General features: G+C 38.1%; 1 protein-coding gene across 1 annotated transcript in view; it reads left to right on the forward strand.

Moving 5' to 3' along the window:
• slc18a2 (solute carrier family 18 member 2) overlaps positions 1–23737 on the forward strand; it is a 44503-nt gene extending 20766 nt beyond the window's left edge. The window contains exons 7-16 of the mRNA XM_080205304.1: positions 5728–5817; positions 5894–5937; positions 6079–6139; positions 8078–8173; positions 9678–9756; positions 10097–10148; positions 11229–11292; positions 12858–12977; positions 20734–20867; positions 20952–23737. Coding sequence (XP_080061430.1) covers positions 5728–5817; positions 5894–5937; positions 6079–6139; positions 8078–8173; positions 9678–9756; positions 10097–10148; positions 11229–11292; positions 12858–12977; positions 20734–20867; positions 20952–21065 — 854 coding nt within the window. The 3' untranslated portion in view covers positions 21066–23737. The remainder of the gene's footprint in view (positions 1–5727; positions 5818–5893; positions 5938–6078; positions 6140–8077; positions 8174–9677; positions 9757–10096; positions 10149–11228; positions 11293–12857; positions 12978–20733; positions 20868–20951) is intronic.
• The last annotated feature ends 126 nt before the right edge of the window (positions 23738–23863 follow it).

A 23863-nucleotide genomic window follows, 5' to 3' on the forward strand; every position in this document is an offset into this window, starting at 1 on the left:
TAACACAGTAATTGAAAGATAAACGGTTGCAACCACCAGGAGAACATTCTCATTTGAGTAATTCCACTTGAACAGGCCGACAGCATCTCAGTTTAACATCTTATCCAAACACCTCCAACAATTCCATCATCACTATATTTATTTAGTTTTTCATGGGATGTGGGCATTGCTGACAAGGCCAGCTTCCATCCCTAGTTGCCCATGAACCGTATGGCTTGCACATTATTGCCAAAAGCTATTAAGAATCAACCATAACTGGAGTCACATGTAGGCCAGACTAGGTAAGAATGAAGATTTCCTAAAGGAAATGTGTGGGGGTTACAGGGATAGGGTTGGGGAAAGGGCTTGGATAAGATACTCTGTAAGAGAGTCAGTGCAGACTCAATGGGCCGAATGACATCCTTTTGCACTGTAGGGATTCTATGATTCTAAGGTTTCTTTTTACACCAGCCATGCTGGTAATCAGATTGAACACAAAATTTAAATTAAATCAAAGGTTGACTGGATACCACTAGTGCTACATATTACCAGCCACACACTCCCTGATATATTATCCCATTAATAATGCGGTTAGTAGAATGTGTTCATTGAACTATTAAAGATCACATCAAATCCTCTTAATTAAAGGGATATTTGTTTAAACGTATTTCAAAGCCCATAAGAGATCATAATATCTTTAGGAGAGACAATAATTTCTCAGCGCTCAACTCAATAGACTGGGGGAAACATTGTTATCTCATACATATGGAGAAGATTATAGGTTATGTTTAGAAAAAATAATACTTTAAATAATTTTTAATTATATCTTTTCATTGCACAAATACTTGATAAATTTTTCATTCAATTATGTTAGGAAATAAAACAAGTCAGAAAACTGAAGAGACATAATAGAGTCTAATTAGAGGAAAAAGACTGTTGAGAAATCTGTGTTCTTCTAGGTAAAGGCTCAGGGATATGAGAAATGGAACTTTTTTTTACATGTTGATATTTCAGCATTAACATCAAGCACCCCCAGCTCAGATATAGCACAGTCAGGTATCAGGTAAACATCTGAATGAGACTGTCAAATCTGAAGTATCAACTGCCTGCTCATGAATATTCAAGAAATTTGTTTTACCAAAAACTGATGGTGTAGATCTGTTTCTCAACAGTCTGGGCTGAATTGAAATACAAAATACAGCGGGCTGTGTTGGCTGAGTTACCTCTCTCCCTCATCCCTTTGTGGTAATCCATCATTAAAATAACAAAAATATATGGAGTTACAGGGATAGGGCCAGATTGGGATTGATGTTGGTGCAGACTTGATGGGCTGAATACCTCCTTCTGCACTTTACGCATTCTATGATCTACAAGGTGCAATCTAATATGTGCTCTGAGTGCTAATATTGACACAAAAGGAGAACAGTCACCAGATGTTTAAACTGCATGTTGTTGTCTTATTTAGTCATCCAACCACCTCCTGTGATTAATTGCCAGTTGTTAAGCAGTGGTCTCTGTGTCTTTATCCCAAATGCATTGAGATTTTCAGTTTTGAGAGGCAAGCAGTCTTAATCAAGGTCATTAGTGTTACTTAGCTTTTCAGACTGATTTATGCAAATGATCTTTGCTGTATCATTGGTATTTGACCATCTTACATTTAATTTTTCACATTATTCTTGTATCACTGATGCAATACATGTTTAAATTAGGGCTAAATTACTACCATCAGATTTTGAGCATCAAAGACTAGCCAATTTTTAAACATGCTCCATATTAATTTCAGTGACCTGATATCATTTATTTCAAATAAAAGCACAGTACTGCAGATGATGGAATCCGAAACCAAAAGAGAAAATGCTGGAAAATCTCAGCAGGTCTGGCAGCATCTGTAAGGAGAGATAAAAACTGACGTGAAACGTCAACTCTTTTCTCTCTTTACAAATGCTGCCAGACCTGTTGAGATTTTCCAGCATTTTCTCTTTTAGTTTCATTTATTTCAAATATTGCCTTATATTGAAATGCATGAAACAATTTCATTAATCAGACAGGAAACAAAGAGTAGAACTAAACTGGTCTTGTTCCAAATGGCAGGCATTGTCTAGTGGGGTGCCAGAGAGATCAGTGCTGGGACCCCAGCTATTCACTATATACTAATAGTTTGGATAAGGGAACTAAATGGAGTATCTCCAGATTTTCAGATGACACAAAGCTGGGTAGGAGAGTGAGCTGTGAGGAAGATTAAGAGATGACGCAGTGGATAAATGTGAGGTTATCCACTTCGGTTGCAAAAATGTAAAGTCAGATTATCAGAATGACCATAAATTAGGAGAGGGGAAAGTGTAACGAGATCCGGGTGTCCTTATACACTGAAGGGAAACACGCAGGCAGCAAAGAAAGCAAATGGTATGTTGGCCTTCACAGTGAGAGGATTCAGATCCAGGAGCAGGGATGTCCTGATGCAATTTAGTGAACCTTGATGAGTCCACACCTGGAATAAAATTCTAACAGACCTAGACAGGATAGATGCAAGAAAGATGTTCCCAATGGTTCAGGTATCCAGAATCAGGGATCACGTTCTGAGGATACAGAGTCTGATGGTTTAGATCAGAGATAAGGATAAATTTCTTCACCCGGAGAGCGGTCAGCCAATGGAATCTGTAATCACAAAGTAGTTGAGGCCAAAATATTGAATGTTTTCAAGAGGCAATTAGATATAGCACTTGAGGCAAAAAGGATTAAAATATATGTGGGGAAGGGGGGGGGATCAGGTTATTGAGTTGGATGATCAGCCATGATTATAATGAATGGGGGAGCAGGCTTTGAGGGCCAAATAGCCTCCTCCAGCTCCTACTTTCTATGTTTCTATTCCCCCAGGAAAGTATCATTGATGTATTTTGTTCTCAGTATGGATGAGCAGAAAGAAGCCAGTGCTAGGATGTGGAATAACATTTCAAACATTATCTGTCTATATCCTCCAAGATCAGATATAGCAGCGTCAGTAGTAGCACGAAGCTTCTTGCATTCTTAGTCCAAAGCACCAGCCTCTTGTGTTTCCAAAAGAGAAAATGCTGGAAATCCTGGTCTTAGATTCCAGCGTCCACAGTAATTTGCTTTTAACCGCTTGCGTTTATATTTCTGATAGGGTCTTTCTGCCAATAGGACACTGGGAACTCTCATGGCAACAGTTGGAATTTGACTGTGTGCTAACCCACAGTGCCACACATGGTCAGTTTTGTTTCTACATTTTGTTTTGATATTAGAAACATTATACAAAAACAGGTAAGCAACAATTAGAGCATCAACTGCACCACAAAATGTATTAAATATGAATTAGGGCTGGCACGGTGGCACAGTTGTTATCACCTGGATTCAAATTCCAGCTTGGATCACTGTCTGTGTGGCGGTTGCACGTTCTCCCCATGTCTGCATGGGTTTCCTCAGAGTGCTCCAGTTTCCTCCCACAGTCCAAAAATGTGTGGGTTAGGTTGATTAGCCATACTGAATTGTCCCTTGGTGTCCCAGGATACCTAGGTTAGAGGGATTAGTGGAGTAAATATGTGGAGATACGGAGATAGGGCCTGGGTGGGATTATTGTTGGTGTCAACTCGATGGGCTAACTGGCCTCCTTCTGCACTGTAAGGTTTCTATGATTTTTATGAATTTTGTGTTCAGATACAACAGGAATTATACAGACAGAAAACACAAATTCTATGAATAGTCATGTTGGCGATAGAGTAAATTAACATGCCCGCTCCCTGCGCAGGAGTAGGATTTAAAATCTATCCTAAGCTATTCATAGCAATAAGCAGATCACTGCATATCTTGGAATTAAATGTAGCATTTGAAGTTTAAATATATTATTAATCTCCATACCTATGATATAAAAGTGGCACATTAGCATGTAGACGTTTTAGTCTATGCTGTATGTTAATTATCACTTGTATTAAAAGATAAATATTATTTGATTCCAACGATAACTTCCTCACCAATATTTGATAATCACTTACTTATGTAATTGTTTATATGTAACAATATCTGCTAATGATCCACAAAATTTACATGTGGAAAATTTCAACAAGACTGGCAGTGGTAAGGGTAAGCTTCATAATGTCTGCAATTCTACTTTCTGGAGGATTCTAAGGAGCTTACTTCCCCTGTATTCAATCAAACGAGGGATTGATCTTGATATTCATTAATAAAAGACAATGACATCAATTGTTATCAGATGAAACATAGAAAAAGTCTTGAGTGAAGCTCAATGATCACAGAGTAAATGTCTGGTAGTCAGTGTGTATACAGTCTGCAGTTGGGGTCACTGTGTACTGTCTAATCTTTATTGTCTTTCGGTTAAGCAAATCGTGATTTTAAAATTCTCACCTGCGTTTTCAAATCCCTCCATGGTTTCACCCGTCCAATCTTTATAGTCTCCTCCAATCCCGCAATCTTCTGAGGTATCTATGCTCCTCTAATTCTGGCCTCTTGTGCATCCTCCTAACTGCTGCACCATTAGTGCCGGGGATTTCATTTGTCGAGGTCCCAAGCTATTCCCTATACCCCTCTGTCTCTCTATCTCATGTCCTTCCTTTTTAGTCACTACCTGAAACTTAGCTCTTTGACCAAGCTTCTGATCATCTGACCTAATACCTCATATGGCTCAGTGGCATAATTGTTTATAATATTTTTGTGAATCACCTGGGGGTGTTGAAGGGGTTAATAAATCCAAGTTGTTGCTGCTGGAATTAAAGTCAGGAGTACATTTTTTAAAATGATCATACGTTAGCTTATATGACAATTGAATACATCTTTGCAAGTGAATTTCATTCTAATCAAGTATAATATTAAAGTTTAAAGTTTTTTTTATTAGTGTTACAACTAGGCTTACATTAACATTGCAATGAAGTTACTGTGAAAACCCCCTACTGGCCACACTCCAGTGCCTGTTCGGGTACACTAAGGGAGAATTTAGCATGGCCAATGTACCTAACCATCTTTCGGAGTGTGGGAGGAAACCAGAGCATCCAGAAGAAATCCATGCAGACATGGGGGGAACATGCAGACTCTGCATGGACACTGACCTAAGCCAGGAATTGAGCCCAGGTTCCTTGCACCATGAGGCAGCAGTGTTAACCACTGTGCTACCATGCCACCCATAATACTTGGAAATATTTGCATCCTTGGCCTGCTGCAATGGCCTAGTGAAGCCCAGCACAAACTGGAGAAGCACCATCTTGTCTTCTGATTGGGCACATTGCAACCTACGGACTCGACATTGAGTTCAACAACTACAGACTTTGACCTTTCTCCTCTATCTTAAAACCTCCCTTTCTTTTTTTCCCTAAGTATTACATACCTGTACTGACTCAATGCAAAACACCCCCTCACTTGTTCTTGAAGTTGCTTCATATTGTTGCAGTTTCTTTTGCTCTAACACATTTTTCCTCCTTTCAGTTCTGACAAAACATTTACTCTGTTTCTCTCCTGATAGGTACTGGCAGACCCGCTCAGTTTATCCAGTGTTCTTGTTTCAGATTCCGGCATCAGCAGTGTTTTGCTTATTACAACATTTGGAGATCAATTTTGCTCTGTAAAGCGAAAAGAAAATAATATTATGGAACAATCATAACAAGTCGCTACTTTATACTAAGGCAGTGCAATTTTTAGTTATATCTTTTCTGCTTGTGTGATGATTCATCCACTTTTTGTGGGTGTAGGTAAATCATACTGATTTTTTAAGTTGACCCTTCACAGTGGGCCCGCCCTTTGGCAGTGTGATGTACGAGTTTGTGGGAAAAACAGCTCCCTTCCTGGTTCTGGCAGCACTGGCTCTTCTAGATGGAGGTAAGTAAAGGAAAAGATAGTTATCATCAGGCATCAAAATTGATTTAAATAGAATAATGATTCTTGCCTGCTTTAGCCCTACAGCTGTTTATCCTTCAGCCATCCAAAGCACAACCAGAAGTGAGTGTTACTTTCCACATTTAAAATTGACAAAATGTGCTTTGTCTGCCAACTTAACACTTAAGCTTTAGAATTGATACTTTTTTGATTCACCCACAATTCTATTGTTTTCTTCAATGTCTATTGTTTGATCTTTTCTAGAGTCAGAAGGGAAGCTCACTGTTCACACTTTTACGTGATCCTTATATACTGATTGCTGCAGGTACTGCACTTTGTTTAAGGTTTGGGATTGTTTAATAAATTAATCAGCCTGTGTTCAAGTAGTATTTCCAGAATAAAGACAAACGTACGACAATGATATGACATCAGCATCTTACATTTATGTTGTGAAATTAGTCTCTGATTAATGTCAAATCAAAATCAACTCCAATTGGGAAAATGGAGTGGATAGAATGGATTTACGGGGGAAGAACTGCAAAAGCACTGGAAATGTCTTGCACAGTTAGTGGAGACTAGGAAGAGAAGAGGTTGGAAAATAAGATTTCCAGAAGGTTGGGGCAAAACAGTCAGAGAAGCTGATAGTGAAGAACAAAAGAGACAGAGTGACGTGTTCTCCCCTGTGGCTAAAGTAGTGGTGAGGGGGACATTAGTTAGGTGGGGACCCTGCCATCATTCTGCCTCTACTCCAGTCAAGTCTTCCTGCTCTGCTGCCAATAAAGGCCCCCAGGTAGACAATTAATGCCCAGATATGGGACACAGGATTCATCCCAGTGGTACCGGTGGCAGACTGGTGGCGGGGGTGGGGGGGGGGTGGTTTGGAGGAGAATAACATCCACCATGCAGGAAGCACGACCAGTAAATCCTGCTTTGTTTTCCTGCAACCTTTCAAGGAGGGGGAAGGACTTAATTTAAAAGTATTGCATGTCTGACCAAAAGATCTGGCATTGGAAAAGGGAGCCTGATGATAGCCATCTCCCTACACTTGCTGCTGAACCCCCTATTCAACCCTCACCCTGAGAATTCCTTCCCACCATCACTCACACGTGTCTGGGTCCTTGGTTGATCTGAGGCATCAGGTGGTTGTAGTACCAGCTACAGCCACCACCTGATTGGTGGTGCTGTTGAGCATAGAAGAGCTACTGGCCACTGATTGGTTGGCAGCTCTTGGCAGTCAGGACGTATATACTTAAGTCCTTGATGCTAGTTGAAGGATACTGCTGGCCTCTCAAGTGACAGAGTGGAACAGGATGCAGTGGGCCTTCCTAAAATGAGTTAATGCTGGATGTCACTGGCTCTGTCGCCAGCAGACAAGACTTCCAGAAAATGCCACCCAGGAGTGGGCCTGCTTCAGGGGATTGAGGCCTCTAAATCAGCTGGTTGTGGACGAGGCCATGAAAAAGTTGTAAACATGAAAATTAGCATTTTAATTGATCCTTTATGGAACAACAAGGACTGGGATGATAGATGAATGGAACATCCTGCAGTAGATTTTCGGATGCGTTGGTGCCTAAGGAATATGTGACACAAGAGTACACTTATCAACTCGAGCCCTCCCCCCCACTCCCCCGCCGCACCTTAGTAGTGAAAATCTCAGTCTGCAATACAAGTTGGTCTTGCTGCCTGCCCTCGTCACTCTCTGACATCTGGTCTCAGTAATTGTGATAAATAAGTACAACCAGATCGTCTTGAACATTTGACATTATTCACAGGAGAATACGATGCATTGTGAGGATAGAAGGATCCAGCATAGGTGATGTTCTCATATTAACAATGCCAGCAACTCATAAAATAATCATTTATTGCATTTGTTCAAGCTTTGCATCAAAGGTTATTCTATCATCTTCCTTTGTGCAATCATTGATTAGAGCTTGGTAAACAGTGATGCAAACTATCGATGTGTCATTAAACTTGTTGAAAATTGAACAGGCTTGTTTGCTTAAGTGGTTTAACCTTTCAACAATAAATATTAAAAAGCACAAGAATAGAAGCATTTCATGTAATTATACCCACTGCTTGATTTGACAGTGTTCCCTTGTGTCAGTCTCCTCTTTGTTGGAACTGCTTTATAATAAAGGGTACATTTTTCTCAGGTTCGCTCTTATTCATTTAGTGCATGCTACCTTCTCAACTCATGACCTTATATTTGAGAATTAATAATTGCTGGTCATTACTAATAACTTGGTTCTTTTGTTTTAATAAGGAGCCATATGCTTTGCAAACATGGGTATTGCAATGCTAGAACCAGCCTTGCCCATTTGGATGATGGAAACCATGTGTTCCCCGAAATGGCAACTGGGTAAGTATAAACGTATACTACTTTCTCATTTGAAATTGTTAGTAACTATTCTAGAATCTTCTGATCATATGTAATTACATTGTTAAAGCTTCTTGAATGTTGCTCTGATGAGTATTATTAGCATATTTATGAATAAAGGAAAAGACTTGCATTAATATAATGCCTTTATTGACCACAGGACGATTGATGAAGTACTTTAAGCATGGTCATGATTGTAATGTAGGAAAAGTCACAGCCAATTGTGCAGAGCAAGCTCCCACAAACAGTAATATGCTAATAATCACAATCTATTCTTACAGTATTGATTAAGGGATAAACATCAACTAGGACATCAAGTTTAATTCTCATGCTAGTCTTCAAAATTTTTTTAAATGTCCATCTGAAAAGGCATTAGTTTAAAATTTCATCCAAAAAACAGCACTGTGGCAGTACAACTTTCCCACAACATTACATCGGAGAATCAACCTATATTTTTGTGCTCAAGTCCTGGAATCAGACTTGAAGCTACAATCATCTGATTCAGAAGCAGAAAAGTGTTACCAACTGAGCCACAGTTGACAGTGCAATTTACTCAGATTGGATTCATGCTTTAACCAGAAATATCCACCAGAGGGTTTCTTCATTAACATATTGGTCAGAACTATTACCACATCAATAAATTAGAGTAATTATTCTTCCCACAAAAGCTCAAATTTCAAACTGTCCTATACTTGATATGGGGCAGCACAGTGGTTAGCAATGCTGCCTCACAGCACCAGGAACCCAGGTTCGATTCCTGGTTCAGGTCACTGTCTATGTGGAGTTTGCACGTTCTTCCTGTGTCTGCATGGGTTTCCTCCAGGTGCTCCAGTTTTCTCCCACAGCCCAAAGATGTGCAGGTTACGTGCATTTGGCCATGCTGTATTTTCCCTCAGTGTACCCAAACAGGTGCTGGAGCATGGCAACTAGGGAATTTTCACAGTGACTTCATTGCAGTGTTAATGTAAACCTACTTGTGACTAATAAATAAACTTTATGTTCAATCACATTGATTACTTCCAAACTCCTGTCTTTTAACAGAATTACACTTTAACATTTAGTCAGACAATTGGCTTGCACTAACCCTTCATTTTCCATGCATAAAGTAACATTCATACTAATAATTCATAGCATAGAGTTTTAAATCATCAGCAGTTAACCAAACAAGGAAGTATTCAAGCTAATATGGATTAATGTTAAGTAAATATGCAGCTCAACAAATAGTACACTTTCTCAGGAGAAATTTTATATAGTACAAAAACAACCAGTGAAAGAAAAAGACTATTTTCAAAAAGAGGTATCATTATACAAATATTATTTGTGTTCTTTTGTTGTTCTAGCTAAGCCTTCAATAGGAAATTAGAACTGTTTATTCATACTGCAGCATTTTATTACCTCTCCAGTTATCGATACCTGCTTCTTGCAGGTTGTGATTTCATTACGTCTGAGTGACACTAATACTGATAAGCTTTATTGCGGTTTTCAGGCATCGCTTTTGTTCCAGCAAGCGTCTCGTATTTAATTGGAACTAACATCTTTGGTATCCTTGCACACAAAATGGGCAGGTAGGAAATTACCTTGTGGACCATTTATTGAGCATGTAGGTTTTGCAATCTGTGCAATGGATTTTGATTACTTTAATAATAAGAACAGATCAATAGATATCCAGTGGTTCCTGTCTTAAAGTATATTTAATAATCTAATGTTGTATGTGTCTGCCTGCTCAGGAAATGAAATCATATGGTTTATTTTATGAAAGAAAATTTATAACATTGGCTGCCAGACCAAGCCATCTCTCAGACAGCAGTCAGATTAAAGGAAAGCCAGCTTCTGGATATGAAAGCACTTGAGTGGTTATCGCTACTAAATCCTGCCAGTACTCAGCAGTTCTCATCTCTTCTTCAGGTGGTTGTGTTCTCTCCTTGGGATGATAATCGTTGGAATAAGCATTGTTTGTGTAAGTTTGACAATAATAATGGCTAATCAAATGAGTTGCTGTAATGAAGTCAGTTTGAAGTTCATTTTAATCCCCTTTCACTAAATGTGGTACATTTTTAATTCCTGAAATGTATTAATGGCTTTTAACTTTAATTAACCTTCTCCAGTTAATTGTTGGGACTTTATCCTGTTTTTGTGACAGAGGCCATAGTCTAAAATACATTACACCTAAGGCATATTTTCATTCTTGTGAACACTAATAAATGGATTTAATGTTGAATGAGTTTCCTGTAAATTATATTCCACAGTTTAAGGAAAATTATTTTATATATAAGTTTACATTCTTAGTGCATAATGAACAGCCATGCTTTTTAAATACATGCAGACGGTCATTATTTTGACACACATTCATTTGCAGTCAGCAGCAAAACAACTGTGCTTGCTGCTGACCTTCAAGGAACTGTCCATCTCTGTTGCAGAGTTTCTCTTATCCAGTATCAGTTTGAATCTGGCACCAAATCACAGGGATTTTTAGGTGCCTAGTAACACCTGTCATCAAGCAAAATAAGCAACCAATCAAATTGAAAAATTCTCAGACAGCAAATCACAAAAGTAAAGGCCACTGAAATCTTGTTCCTTGATTTTAATTTTTACAGCTAGTTCAAGAAGCGAATGAGATATAGACAAGGGATTAAGGTAGAAGAATGTATAGAGTAGACCCATGCTTTTAGTGTTAATAAAAGATTTTAGAATTGGTGAAGAGACACAATATAGGATAGCAAATAAAGTTACAGATATCACCGATATTTCCTTCCCTCTCATCATCCAAGGCCTATTTCCTGATAAGGCTGTGATTCACTTGTACTTCTTTCAATTTAGTATACTATATTCACTACTCATATTGTGGTCTCCTTTACAATGGGGAGATAAAGTTCAGACTAGGTGACCACTTTGTGAAACATCTCCACAAGTTAGAATTGTAAAAGATCAAAGTGGTGCTGAAATGGAACTAAAGCATTTATTAAAGAAATTGCATCAATAAAATTGAGAAGTTAGTCATTTTGCAATATAATTAACATGTCTGCTTCATTAATTACAGGTACCACTTGCCAAAAATATATATGGACTCATTGTACCAAATTTTGGAGTTGGTTTTGCTATAGGTGAGCAAAGACAATGGCATCTTAACTAAAGGGCAACATGCAGAATACCATCTTGTGAGAGAGGGTCTTGTCTGAAGTTTAGATCAGCTCCAATCAGCATAAGTTAGAAATGCAATCTTGCAAAGTGTCACAGGTTATTTGTCTGTGTGGAGTTTGTACATTCTCCCCATGTCTGCATGGGTTTCCTCCCACAATCCAAAAATGTGCGGGTTAGGTTGATTGTCAATGCTAAATTGATCCTAGTGTCAGGAGGATTAGCAGGGTAAATATGTGGGGTTACAAGAATAAAGCCTGGATGGGACTGTGGTCTATGCAGACTCGGTGGACCTAATAGCCTCCTTCTGCTCTGTAGGGTTCGCTTGAAGTGGTATTATTTCCATTTAAATGCAAAAGTTACCAATGAAGACTATTAAGTCCCCTAATTCCAGGATTGAGTGTGTCAAATGAAATATAAACTTCAGTCTTAGGGTGATGTTATATTACATGTATGGACCTGAGATCAGTCCCTAATAGGGTGCAATGTGCATCACTGAAATTACAATTGGAAAATGTTGTCAATTATTGGGTGTATTTCTAGAGAGATTTGTTTAAATGGTATGGTGAGAAATTGGAAGGTGAGGCTGATCTGTACAAAAAACACACACAGATCAGAGTCTTTTCTATTCCTAAAAATGCTTTGTCTACTGCATCAATTTTGTAACATTACATGATGTACATTTCTCATAATGCCACAGAAATTCAGGCTGAGGGAAGCATGCATTTCTCAATTAAAAAAGTTATGACAAAAGGTAGAATTTTCCTGTCACATCAACCATAGCAATTGTAGCAGGTGGGGGGAAGGATCACGCAAAGGTCTGTTGATATTGAGGGATCTTCTGGTTTCAGTCAGGGTGAGCGCAGCGGAAAATCACGCCCAAAGTTTCAATATCATCAGCAAAGGTAAATTGAAACCCACAAGTCTCGAAGGTAAAAGGACAATGTTCCAACTTACTGCATCATTGAGTTTATACTTTTGACACCAGTACTATTCAGTCTTACTCTTGCCTAGGACAGTATGATTATTTAATAAAGTAAATAAATATACTTTTAAACATTGGTTAGACCATCTGTTATGTTAAACTATATAAATATTTGGGAATTAATTCCTAATAGAGTAAAATGTGTACATCTATGCATGTATTATGTATCTGAATTTTAACTCCACATTTAAAAATGATCTCTCAATTTTAAAAAAAACTTGACAACTCTAAATTTAAATAAAAACAGCAAACTCTGGAAATACTTAGCAGGTCAGGCAGCATCTGTGGACAGAGGAACAGAGTTAATATTTTAGCTCGTTGACCTTTTATCAAATTTTGTCAAAGTGGAAAGATTATAATTCTGAAAATGACATTTTCAGCACATTAATGTTTATTTTAACAGTATTTTAATTTTGATCACCTTGTCTTTTTAATAAAATGTTATGAATCATTGGCATACCTGATTATGGTTAATTTGCCTTTCCTAAGCTTTCATCTCTAATCTGTTATCTCCAATCTGTCATCTCTAATCAATAATCCTTTTAGGAATGGTAGATTCTTCCATGATGCCTATTATGGGTTACCTGGTGGATTTGCGTCACGTCTCTGTGTACGGAAGTGTTTACGCCATTGCCGATGTGGCATTTTGCATGGGGTTTGCATTAGGTAAGTTTATACAATATTGTTGGGAATCAAAAAAAAGTTTAATAACTTGCTTGTAAGGCAACAAATCAAATAGCTTGCATTAATTTAGCAATTCTAAGTCCTTAATGGTATGTATTATACTTGGATGTTGTTGATTGAACACTAGATGGCCCTAGAAGGGAGCAAGCCTATTGTAGCAATGAGACTCCAGGGTCTTTTTATTGAACACTACATCATAGAGAATGTTCTGTAAGGCCTGAATAAAAGCAGGTATTACATTGCCATGCCAATTGATGGTTCATCAGACATCCTAACACTTCCCAGCAAAAGAGGTACTTTTGAAGTATAATGCAGTATCTAATTGCAGTAGCTAATTTGTGCATAAGTTTCAACAATGAAGTAAATCATTAGTTATTCTGTTTTTATTGGTGACTGAGGGATAACTACGAACCAAATACCACTCCAATGCAAAGCAATCTTATTTGACAATGTTGCAAAAAAGAGGGGACTCAATACTCCTGTAAAAAGAAAGCCTAGGTATCCACAATGAGCTATTGGTTGGAAGTTCATACTCAGACCTGATTTTCTTGGAGGACTTCAAAAGTTATTTTGCTAGGAATCTTATTGGATTGCACAACCAATCATCCATAATATGGCAAGAACTCAAGTTTTATGTGGTATCTACAAGATACAGAATTGTTACAGCACAGGAGGCTGCCATTTGGCCCATGGTGCCTGCACTGGCATTCCAAACAAACATCATGACTTAGTGCTATTTTTCTGCCTTTCATCTGCACCCCTGCATATTCTGATGAGTCTGAAATGTTCAAATAATTGGTGTTTATATGGGAGACGTTGGGAGAGAAAAGTATCAACTAATCAGAACAAAGTAAATAGCATCTAATATCCGATTGTCCAGTTTTAAGTCTTTGGTCAAGATCCAATCATCCAATGGTTCAAATCTAGCCAACAGCTGTACAATTTTCCAAATTCTCATCAGAACAGCGTAACTACTGACTTAAACCAATGCTAGAACTCTGAGCACCTTCTGCATCAGATGCCTTTATTCTTGTGGAGGACTGTCTGTGTACAGTTTGCACATTCTCATGTCTGTATGGGTTTCCTCCCACAGTTCAAAGACGTGTGGGTTAGGTTAACTGGCTATGCTAAAAACAAATTAGCCGCTTAGAGTCCTGAGATGCATAGGTTAGAGGGATTAGCGGGTAAATATATAGGGAGATGGGGCTGCGGCCTGGGTGGGATTGTGGTTGGTGTAGACTCGATGGGAAAAATGGCCTCTTTCGGCACTGTAGGGTTTCTGTGATTCTTTGATGACTGTCTTCAGTCACATCATGAAAATCCTGTGCTCTGACTCGTAAATGCTATCAAAAGACTTCTGTCACATTCGGAGTGTCATAGATAACAACAATTTTGTCCAAAAAGTCTGTTGTTACTCAAGTCAAGGCTGACACTCCAGTGCAGTACTGCAGAGAGTCCTTGACTGAAATAATCCAAGTTCATACGCAGCAATACGTGGACAATATTCAGGCTGAGAAGGGGCAAGTAAAATTCACCAGGTAATAACCATCTCCAACAAGAGAAAACCCAGCCATTGCCCCCGATAACCAATGACATTACTATTTGTAATCCATATGGTTTTGTTGCTTTTGGTCGACTTTGTAGCAGTTTTGATACAACTTGCTAGGCCACTTCAGAGTGCATTTAAGAGTCAGCCATATTACTGTGGGCCTGGAGTCATATGTAAGACAGACCAGATTAGAACGGCAGATTTACTTTGTGAACCAGATAGGTTTTTATGACAATCGTGGCTTCATGGCCACCTGATTGGCTGAAAGGCAATGTAGGGATTCTATGATTCTGTTACTGAAACTAGCTTTTTAAGTCCAGATTTATTAACTGAAATTAAATTCCATTAGCTGTGGTGGTGTGATTCAAACCCATGTCCCCCAGAACATTAGCTTGGGCCTTTGGTGTACACATCTAGTGATGTTACTGCTACGCCATTGCCTGCCCTATTACTCAAAATAGGAGACAGAAAAGGTGAACTCGAGGCAAGATGAAAATGACTACTTTTGAAATCAAGGCTGCATGAATGCAGCATCAAGGAATCCTAGCAAAACTGGAGTTGATGGGAATCAAAAGGAAAACTCTCCTTCAACACTCACTCCCTCCACTTCTCTACATAGCAAGTAGCAGAGCACACTAACTACGTAACTGCACTGCACCAAGGTTTCTTTAACAGCGCCTTCAAAATCCATGCCGAGTTGGAGGTGGATAGCCGATGCATGGGAACATCACCACATGCAAATTCCCCTCCAAGCCTAACATGGTCATGAACACGAATTGGAACTATATTAACTTTATCGCCATCCGTTCATAGTCACGGCATGAGAATGATGGATATCCCTTTGGAACAGCACTTTGAATGTACCTACACCATATGGACTGCAGTAGTTGAAGGCGGCAGCTCTCCACCACCTTCAAGGGAGGGTAATAAATGCTGGCCTAGCCAGCAATGCCCACATCCTGTAAACAAGTAAATAAAAAAAAACTGTCAGGATTAGGCTAACCCGAGGCTCTACCTGCCCTCTCAGGTGAACATAAAAGATCCAACTTCCAATTCAAAGAAGCACAAGGGAGTTATCCCTGGTGTTTTGGTCAATATTCAATCCTTAATTGTTTTCACAAAAATAGATTATCTGGTTCAATATCACATTGCTATCTGTGGGAGCTTGCAGTGTACAAATTGGCTGCCACATTCCCTACATTAGTGACTACTTCATTGGCTGTTAAATACTTTGAGACATTATGTGGTCATGAAGTGCACTACAGAAATGCAAGTTTTATTTCTTTTTTATTGAACAACTATTAAGAGGCAGCTTTTGAAGAGCAATGGGCATCCTTTTGGAATAGTTTTGAGATTCTCAAAGTGAAGGTGTGTGAATGTAGAAGTGCCAGTTTTCAATGCGACTGACACTGCCCCACATTTTACGAAATAGTTGGCACAAGTGTCTGTTTCCCTATTTCATGGCGAAGCTTCATTGTCTAATTCAGCAGACAGGGTCAACTACTTCTCTGAAAGAACAACGCAAGAGTAAAATTGCCTAGACATCGATAATAATCGATAAATTTCCCTTTAATAATACTTGGAAATGCACACTGATTCAAGTTCATATTACACAAAGAATTGCAATAAAAACTTAGAAAAGCAATGCAGTTTGAGAAAATACAAGTTCATTTCTCGAACTTGGGCGCAGTGATGAGGGGTGGAAAGAAAATCGGTATCACCAGCTTCTTTACCAGGAAAAGCCCTTGCCTTTCCAATCTCTTCTCATAGCTGCAATTTTAAAGTCCTGGTAACGGTTTTGCAAATCTCCTGCATGTTCTCTCGAGCTAGAAAGTCTATCTTTTCTATAATGTGATGACCAGAATTGTTTTAATGAGTTTTATACAGTTCCATCATTACATTCCTGTTTTTGTAATCAACATCTCACCCAATAAAGAAAAGGGTTGCACATGGGTTCTTAACTACTTTGTCCACTCATCCTGCCATCTTCAATGACTGTGGACGTGCACTCCAAGGTGTCTCACTTCCTTAACTTCTCTCAATATCTTCTCTCGTTTACTGAGTATTCCCTGATTTGTTTGCCCTCCCCAAATGCATTCCCTCACATTTCTCCGCTTTGAATTCCATTTGCCTTTTCAATGTCCACTCAGCTAAGCCATTAATATTATTATGGAGTTGACAGCTATCCTCTTCATTAACAACAATGCAACCAATTTTTGTGTCATAGTTGTGTCAAAGTTCCCAATCACCCACATTGTTGTAAATGATTTAGACAAGGGCCCGAGCTCTATTGCGCACTATAGAACACCACTTGCAAAAACATTCACTGACTTTTACTCTGTTTCCTATCACTGAGCCAATTTTGGATCTAACCTGTCACTTCCCCCCCATGTCATAAGATCTCACTTTTCTGACTAGTCTGCCATAACCTTGTCAAATACTTTACTGAAATCTATGTAGCCAATATCCATTGGGCTACTCTCATTAATCCTCCTCATTATTTCCTCAAAAAATTCTATTAACTTGGTAAAACATGACTTCCCCCTAACAGAACCATGCTGACTATCCTTGATCAATCCATGCCTTTCTAAGCAATAATTTATCCTGTCTCTCAGAATTGTTTTGAATGACTTGCCCATGGCCCATAATCTTCTGGCCTCTCATTTGTGCCCTTTTTAAATAATGTCTCAGCATTCACAGACCTCCAATCTTTGGCTCCTCACCTGTATCTAGTGAGGAATTTTAGAGCATCCACTATTTCCTCCCTGCCTTCTTTCAACAGCCTAGGATAAAATCCATCCAGTCCTGGTGATTTATCCACCTTCAAGAATGCTAGCCCATAGAATCCCTACAGTGCAGAACAAGACCATTCGGCCCACCGATCTGCACCAAGCATCCTAAAATGTATCCCATCAAGGCCCCCTTCCCTCCGCCCTGTCCCTGCAGCCCCACAGTTTTACCATGGCCAATCCACCTAACCTGCACATCTTTGGAGTGTGGGAGGAAACTGGAGCACCCAGAGAAAACCCATGCAGACACGGGGAGAATGTGCAAACTACACAAATAGTGACTAAAGGCCAGAATTGAACCTGGATCCCTGGTGCTGTGAGGCAGCAGTATTAACCATTGTACACCCTCCAGTACTTCCTCTCTCATAATGCTTCTTGTATCTAATATTCTGGAGAGGAACAGGTGGCCTAGTGTTATCACTGGAATGTTATCCAGAAGCCATATTTTGGGGACCAGGTTTTGAATTCTGCCATGGCAGATGGTGGAATTTGAATTCAAGGAGCAAAATTTGGAATTAAGAATCTGATGACTATGAAACAATTGTCAAACAAACCCATCCGGTTCACTAATGTCCTCCAGTGAAGGAAATCTGCCATTCTTACCTAGCCTGCCTGATATGTGACTCCAGAGCCACAGCAATATGGTTGACTCTAAACTGCCTTCAGGCAACGTGGGATGGGCAATAAATACTGATCAACCAGTGATACCCATGTCCCACAAATGAATAAAAACAAGGAAATGATCAATGATGAAAAGTTTTGCTTGCATATTTTCTTGTGGCCAGGACAGAAAGGTATTCAGAGAGGCCGGGATCAAATGCCTTATTCTACCATCTCTTAGTTGTGGCTGATGTGTGTTAGGAAAACAGAAACAAAATACCCACCAACCAGACTTAAAAACTGTGGCTGTGTTCCGATGTGTCACAGCACTATTATATTGCAGACCTTTGTGGGGCTCTGCAGCTGCTTGGAGCAGCATGGTGCTGAATTGCTGTTATATTCTCAGCCTCCTATTACAACCTTTATCAGGTAAAATGAACTTTCACACAAAGGCCAGTAATAAATTGCAGTTCCATTCTTTTTCATCTTGGAGAAGAGGTGACACTACGAAGTGTGCCTTTGACCCAGTTTCAGTTATACTTGAGATACAAAGCCTGAAGCAGCCAGAATGGAGTTCTAGAATCGGCCTTAAGTATTCTTGTTAAACAGAGATCAAAGGAAATCCAAACAGCACATTTGGGAGTCTGTGTTGAATGTGCAACACAATGTAAACAGACTAATCCATGCTGACCTGATTTCTTTGGTTTAACCATGTTTAACAAGGGGACAGCCAACAATTGCCTGATAACAGCTAAAAACATGACAAAATGCAGAGATGAGAAAAGACCATATGGTCCATTGATTCTCATCCCTTAAATAAATTAGCTCTCTTAGTTGGAATACTGACTGTATAATGAATAACTCACTTTAAAAAATCTGTTTGTGTGTAGATGCTGATCAATCAGCTGAATAATTTCGGGTATAATTTTTTTTCACAACTGAGCAAATCGAAGACTACTCATTGCAGAATTAATTAAGAGCTGGCACCACAGTTAAAGTGATGGTTACTTTTTCATTAAAAATTGTGCTAAATAACGTCAAACCGTGGTTTGATTTACCTAGGTTTCCTGCAACTACAGAGAATATAAAGTAATGATTGGAGAGAAAGTTACTCCTTTTCAGATTTTCCTATAATCTGATACATGCATGGTTTTCAATGTGCTTAGCTGGGCAGAACTTTTTTGTCTATGAAACAATCTTGTCCGCAATATGAAATATACACTGTATAAATTCAATTAAAAATTATGCAAAGAATTAGAAACTGCAGTCTTTTACTTGATCTCCATTCCATAGGCACAGTCTTAACTGCCACATTATGGCCTAGTGATCTAAAAAACCTAAACCATAAGGCTTCAAACCTGGAATAATATTAATATGACCAAGCTGGTTCACACATGAACAGGTTTAGTCTGAACTCAGTTAACTGGAGAGTGAGGTCTTGTGTTGACATTTATGTGACCACACACAGGTTTTAATGGTACATTTAGGGTGTAGTTTGTGTTAAACAATGCTACTTCAGTTCCTTTTAATTTTCATCCAATTTGTAAAGTTTATCTTGTAAGCAGCTTTACAGTCAAAGGATATTTAGCAACTGTAATGGAACAGATACCTTGTATATCTTAACTTTTTGCATTTGCTACTTCATAGCTATGCAATTACCTTGTTGAATGGTATTTGATTATGTTCTTGTAATTGACTTTTGAAAATGTTTGTACTCAAAGTGACACCTGTTAGCATCTCCAAAGATGTGCAGGTTAGATTGATTGGCCATGCTAAATTGTCCTTTAGTGTCCCAGGATGTGTAGATTAGATGGATTAGCTGTGTGAAATATATGGGGTTATGGGGATAGAGCCCAAGTAAGATGCTCTTTTTGGATGCTGAATGACTTTATCCCTGGACAAATTGCAACTGTTCTTTGGGGCAGAAAATAGGTGATGGTTAGTCGACCTCTCACTTTACATCCTGCCCAAAATCCCTTTGCTTTGGCTTGCCAATCAGCCTGATGTAAAACTAGCAGCCAACTCACTGCCGTTTCCTGCCGAGCAGGTACAGTAAATTAACTCCTCTATTTTGCTCTAAAGATCACCCAGTTCAATCTCAGACCAACATACTGAATATGCACAAGTACAACATTTCTTGACTTACCACACTAGCTATTCTGTAGCATGTCTCAGCAAAATCGGCAATTTATGGTAAATCACTGATCATCTAAGGAAGAATGCTACATGAATATGATTTGTTTTATAGAAGGTTCAGGCTTGATTCATGTTTATATCTTCAGAATACCAATGAGATTTTATAACTGGCCTACTCCAACTAGGTAGGGGATACTTGCAGCTAACGTGGGTAGAAAGATATGATCGCATGAAAAATAATTAGTTGCTCCTGCTTATCAACAGACATTAGCTTTGTATTTAACGTCTATACACGGAACATTTGAATTTTGAATCTAAGGTTAAAAATAATAGAAGTATAATTAGCATTGTTTGAATCAGATATTTAACCATTACCAAAGCAATGTTGTTAAGTCATAGAAATTTATGACACAAAAGACCATTTGGCCCATCGTGTACATGCCAGCAAATGTTTTGTACAAATGTGAACAAAAGGGTCCATTTACCAGTGTGATCATTCGAGTATGAAAAGATGGGCGAAGACAGAATTTTAAACCAACATCAAAGTTTACTAAATTGCTGGGTTACATTTTTAAGGAATTCCTCAGGCTGCAAATAAACTCTTTACCTCAATGTATTGCTGCTAGCATACTGTGTTTTCTCTAATTTATTATATCCTTTACAGGACCTTCAAGTGGCGGAGCCATTGCTAAATCAATAGGATTCCCTTGGTTAATGACAATGATTGGTATCATTGACATACTATATGCTCCACTGTGCTTTTTCCTTCGAAGCCCTCCTGCCAAGGAAGAAAAGATGGTAAGAAGCAGTAAACAATTTAGTAATGGTTACCTTAGATTGCTAAAATCCTTCACACAGTAACACAAATTTATTTTATTTTAGGCTATTTTGATGAATCAAAATTGCCCTGTTAAAACCAAAATGTACACAACTCAGGACCACTTTCAGAATACCCCTGTGGTTGATGATGAGGAAGAGTCTGAGAGTGATGAATAATTGGAGCCATATTCTTTTCAGTATATATTTTAATGTATAATATGGAGTGTTTTTGTGAATTGTCCTTTAAAATTTTGTCCGATATGTAGTAATACCTAATCTTTGTTTATAGTTCAATCATTAAAAATACCAAAGCTGTAACTTCATTTACCCATATAAAAACCTAGTAGAATCATGGTTGGGGGGAGAGGGGGAGCAGGCAAACCATTTGGGATACAGAATGTTGGCCTAGTAAAATTGATTGCCAGCAGCCTTATCACATCAATGGGGACATTTATTCCATATTTTTCTTTTTACTCAATGACAAATTTATGAAACATTTAATTTTACGTATTGTGGTATATTTTATACTTGTGTATTTATTAGTGAAAACAAGCCAATACATTCAGCTATTCAAATATGAAAAGTTCATAGATGTAAGCAGTTTGTTTCTAAAAAATGTTTTAATTCTGACGCCCTGATATTAAATGCTTCAAGACCAATCCAATTTTATGAATCAGATTTATGGATTGGGACAGTTTATTTTATGTCCAGATATGAGATAACTTAATAACTGTAGAATATTCGCAACATGCTTATTTATTGAAAATTCACAGTAAAGTTCAGAGTCAAGCAGCTATAAATTTGAAAAAAAACAATGACTGCTGAAAAGAGAGACACTGTCAAAGTTTTGTTGTCTTGCCATCATCAGAATACTCCCAGGAATACCAATCGTAAAGGGAATAACAACTTGTGCTGCAGGAGAAGAGTGTGCTGACTGGTTGACATGTGGACTCTGATTGGAAGTAGTACGTTCCCCCATGACAACACCTCTACCAATCAATATTTTCTTCTCGTGCAGTATAAATTGTAATTCCCTTTACAATTAGTATTTTTATGAATCTGTCCTGATGAGTGCAAGATGAAAAACTTCAACAACATGTCTCCTTCTCGGCAATATTCAAACTAAAAACTTAATGAATGAGGTTAACATTTCCTTGGTATTTAAAGAGATAGATAACAACACCTCCCCCTCTTCTATAAAAGGCATCACATTCTTTGCACTGATAAAGTTGCACACAGTGATTCAACAGTAAATTTGATATAAAGGATATTTAGATAGCAGTAAAACGTGAAAATTGTTAGCTAGATCAAATGCAATCCTGAACATTTTTTCTAAAAACTATACATGTATATATTGTGGCTAATCATCTTTCTGTTCTATAACGCAAAATATTTGTGCCTTCATTAAATTTAACGTACATGGATTAGATATGTGGAGACATCAGTACTGCATTAATGCTCTACATTGACTAATGTTGTACACTACTGCCTGGTAGCAATTAAACTTAAAGTCTATCATACATGCAAGTACAATGATGCACGTTCACAATCCATGCTTTAAATTATCCTGGATGACTTGTTTCTGTCAACAGAGTTCATGAATACTTAAAGTAGGCTTTTATAAATGGCTCTTATTGCACAGTGATGAAACATCAACTTATGGTTAAGATAACATATCCTGTTCATGCAAATATAATCACTGTTCACAGACAGATCGGACAGTTGGCCGCTTTGTGCAGTGTAACAGATGGGAAAAGATAAATAAAGATATATACAACATATTCTGATCATCAATAAGTGGGCTCTTAATCTGCAATCAGATGTGTATGTGGGTGTATGTACCTTCACTTTCCTGGACAAATGTCTATAATAAAAGTATTCTAAATAAAATGTCACTGTCTTATTAATTTAGCTGTTATTTGGGTATGGTCCCACTTTGAAATGTATTATTTTGTATTCTTAGATATCTGATTATATTTAATAGTTTCTAAAACATTAGCAAAGAAATTAGAACAAGTGGAATTGTCTTCCTTTTTTACATTATTGTATGTGGCTGCTACATACTAAAATAATAGATTGGAAAAGATCAACTGTCCCCATCAAGCTTGTCTCACAAAGTTGTATTGTATTTGAAGCATCACGATTTTTCTACCCAAGTGAATGCCTGGTAGATGCAAAAGAGCTGAAAAAGTATCAGGGAAAAATAAATTATTCAAACCCAAAAGCAATGAAAACAAGTTCCTTAGAAGACTTCAGGAAGTGCATGGCACATCAGCCAACATACCTTTAGCACAGTGAGATAAAGCCTTGAACAGAAACTCATTTAGCTCCCTTTTAAATCATTTAGGCCCGTAGGAGGCTATGATGTAGCATTGCTCATCTAGGGTCTGAAATAAATCCATAATATGGTAGCTGATGCATGCTTAATGCTTTCATATAAAACTCGTGTCCACTCTTCCAGCAGAACAACTAACCTATTTAAATGGCTTAAAGTTTCCATTCAAACTGAGAAATTTAAAGCAAAAGCATTAAATGTTTGATTGCTATTAGCCTGGGACCTAATTTTAACATCTTGGGGACTTCATAGAAGCACCGAGACATACATACCTATGAAGTCACTGTCTGTAGTGCTATCTGATCTCAAGAGTGGGTGGAAGTATAATTGATGTCATTTTTCCCCAAGAAAATTAATTGGCCTATTTGTTTATCAGCTCAAGTTATAGAATAACTAGTTTGACAAGAGGCCAGAAACTTGTTGCTACTTATCAAGTTGCAACACAATAAGTCACCAAGAGTTGAGCACAAAGAAGGAAATTTGTTGAGAAGGTGTATGGATAACATGCAGAAAATATTTTCTAAGCTGATAGACTCAAATTTTCCCTATACAATAACGTTTGTACATAAGATTGGGCAATTGATCTAATTTTTAAATTTATTCAAGTGAATCATGAATTACATCTTAAATCAATCAAATT

Source organism: Carcharhinus amblyrhynchos, chromosome 17, assembly GCF_965287045.1.
Source record: "Carcharhinus amblyrhynchos chromosome 17, sCarAmb.v2.hapA, whole genome shotgun sequence".
Taxonomy (NCBI): Eukaryota; Metazoa; Chordata; class Chondrichthyes; order Carcharhiniformes; family Carcharhinidae; genus Carcharhinus; species Carcharhinus amblyrhynchos.